This window comes from Colobus angolensis, unplaced genomic scaffold, assembly GCF_000951035.1.
Source record: "Colobus angolensis palliatus isolate OR3802 unplaced genomic scaffold, Cang.pa_1.0 Scaffold41, whole genome shotgun sequence".
Classification (NCBI taxonomy): Eukaryota; Metazoa; Chordata; class Mammalia; order Primates; family Cercopithecidae; genus Colobus; species Colobus angolensis.
This window is the reverse complement of record NW_012117488.1, coordinates 2,140,277-2,153,202: the sequence shown is the minus strand read 5'-3', so window position 1 is coordinate 2,153,202 and position 12,926 is coordinate 2,140,277. Positions and strand designations below refer to the sequence as shown.

Below are 12,926 nucleotides of genomic sequence, written 5' to 3'. Positions count from 1 at the left end.
AGTGCAGTGGCCGGATCTCAGCTCACTGCAAGCTCCGCCTCCCGGGTTCACGCCATTCTCCTGTCTCAGCCTCCCGAGTAGCTGGGACTACAGGTGCCTGCCTCGTCGCCTGGCTAGTTTTTTGTATTTTCTATTAGAGACGGGGTTTCACAGTATTAGCCAGGATGGTCTCGATCTCCTGACTTCGTGATCCACCCGTCTCGGCCTCCCAAAGTGCTGGGATTACACGCTTGAGCCACCGCGCCCGGCCAGACTTGTAATTTTTAATTTAACATTATAGCTATGGGTTCCACTACTTATGTACATTACTAAGATGTTATCTCTTTATAAATATTGTCATTTTTATTGAATTCATCATTATGAATGTTTGTCACAACTTTGAAATAGTCATCTTGAGAGTAAATTTATTAAATTTGTTTTTCTAAACATAAGAACAGTGAGAAATATTCTTCAGTTTTCTATAAGTGTTTGCTGAATTTAATTGAATATAATTACAATCCCCAGTTATGCATACTATGGTATGGTTTTGTTACATGATGCATGGCCAATAAATATGTGTAGACTGAAGAAGCGTTAACACTCATCATGAATATCCAACTGAGAACCAGATATTTTACTAGTTTTTCATATATGCATCTTATTTCATCCAACTGAGGAAAAGAAAAACGCTTTGAAGATTAGAATCCTTTTATATGTAAAGAAATTGTGATTAGAAGACATATTCTACTGTCAAACTGTTGTTTACATTCATGTCTATCTTCTTTGTACAGCAAGTACATTAGCTGAAATCATAAATGAAAGACTGACAAAATAAATGTCTCAGTGAATTTCTAAAGACTACACTTCTAAGTCCTTTGCTCTAATGTGCTTTTTAGGGTGACCCTAAGAATGACTCCTGGATCTTCGCCCTGGCTGTGCTCCTGTGCAGCACCTTCGTCTACAACAGCATGAGCACCATCAACCACCAGGCCCTGGAGCAGCTGCAGTATCCTTCCAGGAACAGAACAGAATCACCAAGGTTCATTGACATTATGGGAATGGAGATCCAGTCATTTCCTCCTTTCCTTTAATTTGATTACCTTTGGTGCAGCACAGGGAACCCAAGACAAAAGAGAGTGTTTATAATATTTTTATAAAAGAAATATGTGAATTGTGGGCAGACAGTTGCTTTTCCTTACCTAAGTTCCAGTTACGTGACGGAGCTCACAGAACTCATTAAGGCAAAGTCCTACCCAAGGCCTGATGGAGTAGAAGATTCCACGGAGTTCGTGAGTTTCTTTCCAGACTTTATTTGGACTGTACGGGATTTCACTCTGGAGCTGAAGTTGAATGGTGACCCTATCACAGAAGATGAGTACCTGGAGAATGCCTTGAAGCTGATTCAAGGTATCAGCATGTGGCCTGGGTTGTGGGTGGTCCAGTGGGTGTGTGATCTGCTAAACACTGCCCGTCATCTCTTGGGTTTCATTTGTATTTGAGACTAGATTGAGGTCTGTAGAAATGGGGACTGAGGGGTATGTCGAAGAGCTCTAGGAATGGAGCCTAGTTCACTTAAGAAAAGCAGAGTCTAAAGTGCAGATAAATTATTCAAGACAGATTTGTTCTTTGTACAATTAGTACTTTAGCATTCAGATTACAATGGGTGCTAAGACTTTCTAAAAACAAGATGCTTGTGATCCCTGTTTTCCCCTCTGCTTTTCTGTGTTTAGAAAATGACTGACCAGATAATTGTTAGACATGAAATTATGAAGAAAAGCCTATCTAATAAAAATATATGTGTGTGTTAGTCCACTTTGCATTGCTGTAAAGGAATACCTGAGCTGGGTAATTTATAAAGAAAAGAAGTTTATTTGGCTCATAGTTCTGCAGGCTGTACAAGCATGGCACCAGCATCTGCTTCTAATCAGGACCCCAGGAAGCTTTTACTAATGGCAGAAGGTGAAGGGGGCAGCTGGTGTGTCACATGGTGAGAAAGGGAAAAACAGAGGGGCGTGGTCCCAGACTTTTAACAACCAGATCCTATGTGAACTCATTACCACAAGGATGATACCAAGGTATTCATGAGAAATCTGCCCCTGTGACCCAAACACCTCCCACTTGGCCCACTTCCAACATGGGGGGGTCACATTTCAACATGAGATTTGGAGGGGACACATCCAGACTACATCAACATGCTACATGGATATTATTCTTAGCATGGAGGAATATAACTTTTCAATACCTGTATAGTTATATCATCTACAAAAATGATTTTGTGTTCTAAAGTCACTTGAAGAAGCATGTGTCTTTACAATTTGTGCCTTTTCAAAATTTCTGATAATTGTTGGAATATTCATTTTACTTTCTATGTTATGATTTTTCTCTTAAACCCAACATATGTATCCATGCTAGAATTTCATAATAATTGTTTCAATGGGTTACATTTATCTGAGTGTGTACCTGATAAAACCTTATGAGAAATATCAATTCCAGTGTACTCATTGTTGCTTTCATTTTTCTATTTATGCTTTCTTGAAACATTTCTTAAAAATTCATAGGCAGAAGAGCAACACTGTCAAATCGAATACGTCTTTTTCTCTTAAGAGTTTATAGAGAAGTGATGATTATCTTAAAACTACATTCTTGGCTGGGCACGGTGACTCACACCTGTAGTGTCAGCATTTTGGAAAGAAGAGGTGAAAGGATTACTTGAACTCAGGAGTTTGAGACCAGACTGGGCAATATAGTGAGACCCTGTCTCTGTAAAAACTAGAACAAATCAGCTGGTGTCTTGGTGCACACCTGTAGTCTCAATTACTAAAGAGGCTAAGGTGGAAGGATCACTTTGCCACTGCACTCTAGCCTGGGTAACAGAGCAAGACCTCATCTCAAAAAAACAAAACAAAACAAGATTACATTCTTGTTACATTTAGTCTTCAGAGGATTTTGCTAAAAAATAGCTAACACTATACAAATTCTTTTAGCATCCTTGTGGTTTTCTAAAATAATCATGGTATCTTTTTTACTATACCGAATGCTATTTGTAATATTTATCCTGGATACTTTATTTCTGGCTCTTCTTTTTGGTCCCACAGCTCAGTTTCTACATGGAATGAAGTGGACAAGAAATTTACATTTGATATTTCATTAATTCAGGCATTCACTTAGTAAACATCTCGTAACAATTACTTTATACTCAGCACTACGTTCAGATCCACAGATACTAGCCATGGGTTTTGTTTGTACTTGGATCAGATATCTCCAAAAGTTTCCTGCCAGCATTTTATCACTGGTGCAAGTTTCATGTGCACAGAAGTATTGAACGTTTATGTTAAAGGAGGTCTGTAAGCCTAGAAGATGGCAAAAAGACAATAAACCGTGTCAAAAATACCTTTAGCTCCCTTATACCAAGACTGTTTTCACTATATTCTCCATTTTTCTTATCCTTTAGGCAAGAATCCCAAAGCTCAAACATCCAATTTGCCCAGGGAGTGCATCAGGCTTTTCTTTCCAAAACGGAAGTGTTTTGTCTTTGACCGACCAACACATGACAAAGACCTTCTAGCCAATATCGAGAAGGTGTCAGAAAAGCAACTGGATCCCAAATTCCAGGAACAAACAAACATTTTCTGTTCTTACATCTTCACGCATGCAAGAAGCAAGACCCTCAGGGAGGGAATCACAGTCACTGGGAATCGTGAGTCTCCTTTTTATATTTCTGTGGTGCCTCATGTGTGTTGATTATATTGTATAATGTGTTTCTCAGAATTTTTGTTAGATTCCATATAGAAGAACTATATGGAAGTGTGTATACAGGTATCCACACTCAATGAAGAAATGTGTATAATTATCACACTTATTGCAATTTACAAATTCCTCTCCAATATTGCAAACTGTCACTGATATCTGTGGCTTCCTCATATCTGAAAAAAAAATCCTCTACTGATAAAATAACTAACTGAATATAAAAACAGACACATAATATTTTCTCAGGGTAAGTCCTATATGTTCAGTATTCTTTGCAAAGAGAATACAAAAGATATGTTGAAGTTTAAAAACCTCTAGAAGGCTGGGGGTGGTGGCTCACACCTATAATCCCAGTACTTTGGGAGGCAGAGGCACGCAGATCACTTGAGCTCAGGAGTTTGAGACCAGCCTGGACAACATGGTGAAACCCCATCTCTACAAAAAATACAAAAATTAGTTGGGCATGGTGGTACATGCCTGTGGTCCCAGCTACTTAGGAGGCTGAGGCAGGAGAATCACTTGAGCCTGGGAGGCAGAGGTTGCAGTGTGCTAATATCATACCACTGCACTCCAGCCTGGGCCTCAAAAAAAAGGAAAAAAAAAGCCTATAAATAAATAAATATTAGCCCATAATTCCCTAAAAATACATTGGTAGCTTCAGAATTAGGAATAAATGCGATATGATTTACCCTGCCTCATCATTTTATCTGTGTAAACTACTTTTCTTGTAATTTTTAAATGAGAATTTGTACTTCCTGTATACCCTCTAGTATATTAGATAAAGTAGATATTTAAATTTTTTAGCACTGTGGACTGGGGATCCATAAAAAAGAACAGTCATTATGAAAGTAAAAGTGATAATAGCAGAAGGAGGTAGGGATGTGGGTGTATGTGTTTGCATGTGTGCACGTGCGTGTGTGTGCATGCGTGTGTGTGTGTTCAGAAATGTAGCCTAGGATCCCATTGAGCTTTAATTTCATATTTAGCCCCTAAATCTCCTGGTCCATTTAGGTCTGGGAACTCTGGCAGTGACTTACGTAGATGCCATCAACAGTGGAGCGGTGCCTTGTCTGGAGAATGCAGTGATAACTCTGGCCCAGCGTGAAAACTCAGCTGCCATGCAGAGGGCAGCCGACTACTACAGCCAGCAGATGGCCCAGCGAGTGAAGCTCCCCACAGACACGCTCCAGGAGCTGCTGGACGTGCATGCGGCCTGTGAGAGGGAAGCCATTGCAGTCTTCATGGAGCACTCCTTCAAGGATGAAAATCAGGAATTCCAGAAGAAGCTCGTGGTAATTTGCCTTAGTCATTACTGTTCATCATCCTTCCCCTTGAAGAATGAAGCATATACTTGCCTTTATTGACACCAATGCTAATCTGTCACTGAGGAATAAATTATTATGGATTCTCATGAGGGATAGAGTTTCAAAAGACTACATATCCTTCTTTTATCTCCCCAAACCTTAAGCACTTAACGAGAAAACCTTCAGATAACTAAAGTAAAAATCAATACAGATCCCGTAAGATCTTAAGTGAACACTTCTAAGGATTCCTGGCCTGCTCTGAACACGCACAAGTCATCCCTGAGTGGTGCAGTTTTTCTGTGCATAGTCTACCTTTCCCAGGAAACAAAGATTGTCTTACCAGATCTTCATTCCGGGCCATTGTTTAACTTACATTGCTCCTTCTTGTATCCTTGTACCATTGAGGACAGGAGCACAGGATGCTACCACTGCAACAAACCATAGAGATTATGGAATGTAGTCCCATCATGTCACAGATGAAGAACCTGAAGCTCAGGAAGGTTAATGAACTTTTCCATAGCCTTGAAGAGAATTTTTAGCATTGTGAATATGTGAAATTTTGTGTTTCTGATTCCACATCTACTCCACTAGAATGTTTTTCTCATGAGGACCACAGTTAGATGGACTCTTCTACCAGATTCTTTAGAATTTCATCTCCTTCATATGTTTCTTCTGGTGACATCTCTCTACATTTCCCTTGCAGGAAATCACAATGAATAAGAAGGGAGATTTCTTGCTGCAGAATGAAGAGTCCTCTGTTCAATACTGCCAGGCTAAACTCAATGAGCTCTCAAAGGGCCTAATGGAAAGTATCTCAGCAGGAAGTTTCTCTGTTCCTGGAGGGCACAAGCTCTACATGGAAACAAAGGAAAAGATTGAACAGGACTATTGGCAAGTCCCCAGGAAAGGAGTAAAGGTGAGGAATAAGGGGAACATGGGGAAGTTTATAGGATAGAGTGAATGGAGTCTTCAGCACCAGCCGTGGGTAATAAGAGAGCAGAGGGATAGCAGAATGCCTTAGCTTTCAATGTCCACTATTTATCATTTATTTCTTAGAATAAAAATTTTTAGCCCCAAACAAAGAATATTGTATTCAGAAATCCGGGTGAGACAGAACGAAAATTCGTCATGTGCCAGGAGCTGGTGATTTGCGTGGTTACAGTAGAATCTTTGCATTCAAAGCTGATTAAAATGAGAGAGTATGAAATAAATAGACAATTGCATACAGAGTAATGACATTTACGGACCTGTGGAAAATGGGCTACCTACCTAGTGTTTCTTACCACCACCTAGGTGATGGTAATACAACTAACTCACAATGAGCTGTTATTACCTACAGTGTACTGTTCAACTCTTCCCTAGACATTTTAATTTCATCTTCCTAATGACTTTAAGAAGCACCCTTATTTTGGAAATTTTACAGATCTGAACTTAGTACCCAAGGATGATTACATAACTTGCCTAAAGTTGTAGCCAGCAAGTGGCAGGAGAAAGCAAGAGCATAGGTTAGAGGCAGCATTGCACACTGAAAGACAACCATATATAAGTATCAGAGATTGGGAGTTTGTACACCTGTACACATAGTTCTGCCTGGCCAGAACCCAAAGCAGGTACAGTGAGATATTATAGCCATGGGAGAGGCACTGGAGGGAGACAGGAATCAGGAGTTGAGGTGGGGCTCTGGTCACACTAAAGAGCCTGCACACTTTGTAGGGGGCCACTTTAGAATTTTAGGCATAAAGCAAAAGTTACAAGACCAGAATTGTTTTTGCAACACTAATACACACAACATCGATTTTCAAGGAAATCTAAGTGCTTTTTCTTGCTTCCATAGGCAAAAGAGGTCTTCCAGAGGTTCCTGGAGTCACAGGTGGTGATAGAGAAATCCATCTTGCAGTCGGATAAAGCCCTCACTGATAGAGAGAAGGCAGTAGCAGGTATGGGGCAGGGCTTAGCTTACAGCAGGAGGGATATGTTTATACAATACCCTCCAACAGATCTAACAGGAAAACCTTCCCAAACTGAGGAATTTCCTCTTCTGTGGAACACACACTCTGCTAAATCTGAAAATAACAAGGGGAGCTATGATTGTACATGAGCCAGACAGGCAGAGCCTTTCCTGTCACATTCTCGAATGTGCTCTTAATGGTGTGGACCTGGGTAAATTCTGTGATTTCTCACCCTGCCTTTCAGATTTGGTTTAGTCTCTCAGCTCAGAAAAGTGGAGATGAATCTTCACCTATTATTTTCTTCTCTTTCTAATACCTTCATGGAGCAGTGGATCGGGCCAAGAAGGAGGCAGCTGAGAAGGAACAGGAACTTTTAAAACAGAAATTACAGGAGCAGCAGCAACAGATGGAGGCTCAAGAGAAGAGTCTCAAGGAAAACATAGCCCAACTGAAGGAGAAGCTGCAGATGGAGAGAGAACACCTGCTGAGAGAGCAGAATATGATGCTGGAGCACAAGCTGAAGGTAAGTCTGCCCTTGGCCTCAGCAGGCCAGATGGTCCTTGCCCAGGTACCTCAGGAAGGGCTGGTGAAGGTTACAGCAGCATCTTGGAAGGAAGCACATCACCATTTGCTGCTTGGGAGTCACTAAAAGCCCTGAATCCTTCTGTGTGTGTGTGTGTGTGTGTGTGTGTGTGTGTGTGTGTTTATTGTTTCAGTAAGACTTGGAATTCCTCTCTATATTCTCTATACTTAGATTCTGGAGAGGTAAGGTTGACTATGATCCTTACAAGTCCTTGGGGAATATAGATATGGTTGGAGCTGCTGTTTTGGGAGATTTTAAAAGTAATCTCAAGAGGTTAAACATATATTCCACACAGTGTATTTGATGTGAATGGCAACTGGTTTCCTTCACCAAGCACATATTACCAGGAGCTCTACTACCACCCAAACACCCTGAGGTAGATCCATGCTGACATACAACTCTCAGAAATGTCCAGACTTAAAAGGACAGGAAAGGGAAACTTGCTGCAGTTGTCACCCTGTGTGGGTAGCCTGCCCAAATTAGCACACAGTGTAGGGAGAATTCCTGCATTGTCCATCTGAAAGTTCTCTCATAAGGGATTTCTGCATCAGCTTATAAGTTCCTTTTATTCCTACAATATGGGTCACCATGCTACCCAATTGGGACTGAGAATTTATGCAGTCAGACCAATGGCTACCTCCCAACTGGCATCTTTTGGGCAGGAACATGTAGAATTTGTCCTCATACCTGGGTTAGCACCATAGCAAAACCATAATGTGGATGAATATTAGTAAAGTTGTAAACTATGCTTTCTCACAATGCCTAGGTCCAAAGTCTCCTTTGATAAATTGCTTTTAGGAGTAAAATAAAGAAAGTTTCACACAGGTCTTAAATGCAAAATGTAAGTCTTAAGAGAATAGGGATTTTTAAAAATTTACTTTCCTTCCTACATTTTCTTTAGGTCCAAAAAGATTTGCTTGATGAAGGATTTAAGAAGAAATCTGAGGAGATGAATACAGAGATAAATCAACTAAAACATATGATTGATACTACAAAAAATGATGATACTCCCTGGATTGCACGAACCTTGGACAAACTTGGCGATGAGCTAACTTCAATATTGTCTGCTCCTGCTAAATTAATTGGTCAGGTTGTCAAAGGTGTGAGCTCACTCTTTAAAAAACATAAGCTCCTCTTTTAAGGGTATTATAGATCGTACATATATGCTTTGTACTATTTTTGATCTTGATCTGTATGTTTTTCATTTTCATTCAGGAAAGTTTTTTGTTTTTTTTTTTTAGACAGAGTCTTACTCTGGAGTAAGGCTGGAGTGCAGTGGTGCAATCTCGGCTCACTGCAACCTCTGCCTCCTGGGTTCAAGAGATTCTCCTGCTTCAGCCTCCCTAGTAGCTGGGATTATAGGTGCACACCACCACACCCAGCTAATTTTTGTATTTTTAGTAGAGATAGGGTTTCACCATGTTGGCCAGGCTGGTCTCGAACTCTTGACCTCAAATGATCCACCCGCCTCGGCCTCCCAAAGTGCTGGGATTACAAGCATGAGCCACCACACCCGGCCCACATTTAGCAAAGTTTTAAACATAAAAAGTGCTTGTTAGAGGATATCAGTGCCTGGCCCACATAAGATAGAACAGATCCATACACACTTTGAAAAACTATGTTCACTTTTAGGAAATATAATTTCGAAAAATCATTTACATACAAGAAGTCCACTGTGGCACTGCTTTTAATGGCAAAATATTGAAATGTACTTGAATGTCCTTCACATAAGATTGGTAAGGTAAATTTTAGTATGTGCATGTACTGGAATACTATATAGCCAGTAAACAAATTGACAGTGAAGCTCTCTTTATACCAGTAAAGAATGGTCTTGAAGAGACATTGTAAAATGAAAAAACAAAAAAAAAAAAACAAGTTGTAAAGCAATGTAGGTTATCTTATCACCAAGGAAAAAATGCAATTATTATATGCAAGCATGCAAATATGTCTCTGGAAAGATTAATGAAAATCTATTATTATTAGCTCTTTCTGGGAAGAACCAGGTGAATGTAGAGGTTGAAGGAACACATACCGTTCACTTTAAACTCTTGAATTTTGTAAAGAAATCTTATTTTACCTCTTCAGAAATAGATAAGAAAATGTAAAAGACAATGCTAATAATGATAACAATAAAAAAATAGTGAAATTGGCTATCAGATGATGAAATTGCTTGTTGCTTCTAGGAATTATATCAGCCAGCCCAATGAGGGGTCTAAGACTAAGATCTGAGTACTAGAATGCAAAAAAAAAATGGAATCCTATTCTTGTTTTCATTTTGGCCTGGTTTTCCAATTGCTCCTATTTGTTTTGAGACTAAGGCATACACTTTTCTGTGGCCTTTGACATCTCAGCTATGGTAGCCTCTACTTCCTTTCTCTGAATTCAAGTTTTAAGGTGTTAGAAGCATAAATTACCAAACATTAAGATTAAGCACTGATAACAGGGATCCTGCCAACCTTGTCAGTAGTGGTCTCTTTGCAGTAGGCTCAGATAGAAAGGACAATGTGCCTTTCCAGAACTGAACCCCCTGATGGGGGATGATAGACCCAGACACATAGAGGCCTGGTGTAGACCCTTCATTGTTAGAATCTAAGAAGATTCAGTTATAGTAATGAATGGCAGACAGCTAGGCCTGAATGACTGACATAATTCTGTAGATGGCCAATGCAGTGGACCAGCCATAGGGTTAAATGGGAAGGAGAGAAAACAATCAAGTGAAATAAATGCTGTCTACCAGGAGGTTGAGAGGTAGCCCCGATGAAGTGTCACATCCATCCATAGCCTTGATCTGAGCTAATTTCAGACCCTGAACTCAGCTGGAGTGGAGGGCAGTACCCCAGGAAAAGGACACTGCAACTCAAGGACTCAAATAAATGATGATGATTTCCCAAGTTCTCCCCCTAGGAAACCTCTGGAGCCATTTACTGGATACCCATATACTAGGGAAATACAAACACTCAAATATTTCAAGGACCCTTGGAATCCGGATCCAAGTTGCCCATGGTACCCAGATCATGGAAAGTCATCATAAAATAGCTGTTAAAATAGGAAGTTAGGGCCTCCAGGTTATAAATATAGTCTTGGCCCACATGAACTTATTGCAATATAGTATTTGTTTCAAATTAAAAGGTAAGGTTTGTTTTAAGACAGATACCTTGTTTATTTTTCTGTCCATCCCCTTGGGAGTATGTTCAGGCATAGCATGTGCTCAATAAGCTTCTTTTATAAAAACAATAGGATGATGCATGAATGATTATTTTCAATTGACAAAATCTCATGAACTTCCCAGAGATCAGTGGTAATAAGTTGTTTGAATTCTCGACGCCAAGTTAAGGTCTCTGAGGTGATTTAAAAGCTACGAGGCCAGGTGCAGTGGCTCACCCCTATAATCTCAGCAACTTGGGAGGCTGAGGCAGGTAGATCTCTTGAGGTCAGGAGTTTGAGACCAGCCTGGCCAACATGGTGAAACCCTGTCTCTACTAAAAATACAAAAATTAACCAAGTGTGGTGGCACATGCCTATAATCCCAGCTATATAGGAGGCTGAGGCAGGAGAATCATTTGAACCTGGGAGGCAGAGGTTGCTGTGAGCTGAGATTGTGCCGTTGCACTCCAGCCTGGGCAACAGAGCCTGGGTGACAGAGCGAGACTCTGTCTCAAAAAATAAAATAAAATAAAATAAAAATAAAATAAAATAAAAGCTATGAGAAGAAAAGAAATTTTCCTGGTACAGTGTCATTCTCTAGACCTCATATATTATAGTCTCTGTGAAACTGGGCCAAAGATGGAATTTTGTTTTCTGTGCTTTATGCAGTGACTCAGACAAATCTATGACCTCACACAAATCTGTAACTTCATGTATCACAGTCTCTATAAAAACTGTATCAAAGAAAGAATTTTTCTCTGTGCTTTATAGAGTGATTCATCCCGATCTGTAAAGAAATGAAGACAATTTTAGAGCTTTCAATATCCGGTATTTCATATCAGTTTAAATCTGATACTTTCAAAACTGGATAAATCTATTTTGGATAGCTTTGATGCTTGTAATAAGAATCTCATTCAATGTTATCTAAGGACTATAGTTCAAGAAGACTAAGACACTATTCAGTCGGGGCACAATAAGACCACCTTATAAGCACCACTCATCCTTCCTTTTCTGAGCATGCTTTTGACATGTTTCAATGATTCAGAGACATTCTAGTGAATCCCATTTTGACAGCAAAGTGGGATCAAGAGACCCCAAGGCCATCCTCAGGATCAATGACTCTTTAGAAGACATGGAACTCAGAGATACATCCCATCAGTACCTAATTTATTGAGAGTTTTTAGCATGAAGGGCTCTTGAATTTTGTCAAAGGCCTTTTCTGCATCTATTGAGATAATCAGGTGGTTTTTGTCTTCGGTTCTGTTTATACTGGATTACATTTATTGATTTGTGTATATTGAACCAGCCTTGCATCACAGGTATGAAGCCCACTTGATCATGGTGGATAAGCTTCATGATGTGCTGCTGGATTCACTTTGCCAGTATTTTATAGAGGATATTCGCATCAATGTTCATCAGGGATATTGGTCTAAAATTCTCTTTTTTTGTGGTGTCTCTGCCAAGCTTTGGTATCAGGATGATGCTGGCCTCATAAAATGAGTTAGGGAGGATTCTCTCTTTTTCTATTGATTGGAACCCACAGCCAATATCATACTGATTGGGAAAAAACTGGAAAAATTCCCTTTGAAATCTGACACAAGACAGGGATGCCCTCTCTCACCACTCCTATTCAACATAGTGTTGGAAGTTCTGGCCAGGGCAATCAGGCAAGAGAAAGAAATAAATGGTATTAAATTAGGAAAAGAGGAAGACAAATTGTCTCTGTTTGCAGATAACATGATTGTATACTTAGAAAACCCCAACGTCTCAGCCCAAAGTCTCCATAAGCTGATAAACAACTTCAGCAAAGTCTCAGGATACAAAAATCAATGTGCAAAAATCACAAGCATTCTTATACACCAATAAATCATGAGTGAACTCCCCTTCACAATTGCTTCAAAGAGAATAAAATACCTAGGAATCCAACTTACAAGGGATGTGAAGCACCTCGTCAAGGGGAACTATAACCACTGCTCAAGGAAATAAAAGAGGACACAAACAAATGGAAGAACATTCCATGCTCATGCATAGGAAGAATCAATATCGTGAAAATGGCCATACTGCCCAAGGTAATTTACAGATTCAGTGCCATCCCATCAAGCTATCAATGACTTTCTTCACAAAATTGGAAAAAACTACTTTAAAGTTCATATGGAACCAAAAAAGAGCCCACATTGCCAAGACAATCCTAAGCCAAAAGAACAAAGCTGGAGGCATCAT

The 12,926-nt window shown here is 39.8% G+C and overlaps 1 protein-coding gene across 2 annotated transcripts in view; it reads left to right on the top strand.

The window, feature by feature from the left end:
• GBP6 (guanylate binding protein family, member 6) overlaps positions 1–10,148 on the top strand; it is a 22,236-nt gene extending 12,088 nt beyond the window's left edge. The window contains exons 4-11 of one of the 2 annotated variants that reach the window (XM_011956050.1): positions 876–985; positions 1,190–1,386; positions 3,431–3,676; positions 4,738–5,018; positions 5,734–5,946; positions 6,865–6,967; positions 7,309–7,502; positions 8,464–10,148. In XM_011956050.1, the coding sequence (XP_011811440.1) occupies positions 876–985; positions 1,190–1,386; positions 3,431–3,676; positions 4,738–5,018; positions 5,734–5,946; positions 6,865–6,967; positions 7,309–7,502; positions 8,464–8,703 (1,584 nt within the window). In that variant the 3' untranslated portion in view covers positions 8,704–10,148. The remainder of the gene's footprint in view (positions 1–875; positions 986–1,189; positions 1,387–3,430; positions 3,677–4,737; positions 5,019–5,733; positions 5,947–6,864; positions 6,968–7,308; positions 7,503–8,463) is intronic. The other variant, XM_011956049.1, reaches the window with a different exon arrangement.
• Positions 10,149–12,926: the final 2,778 nt, after the last annotated feature.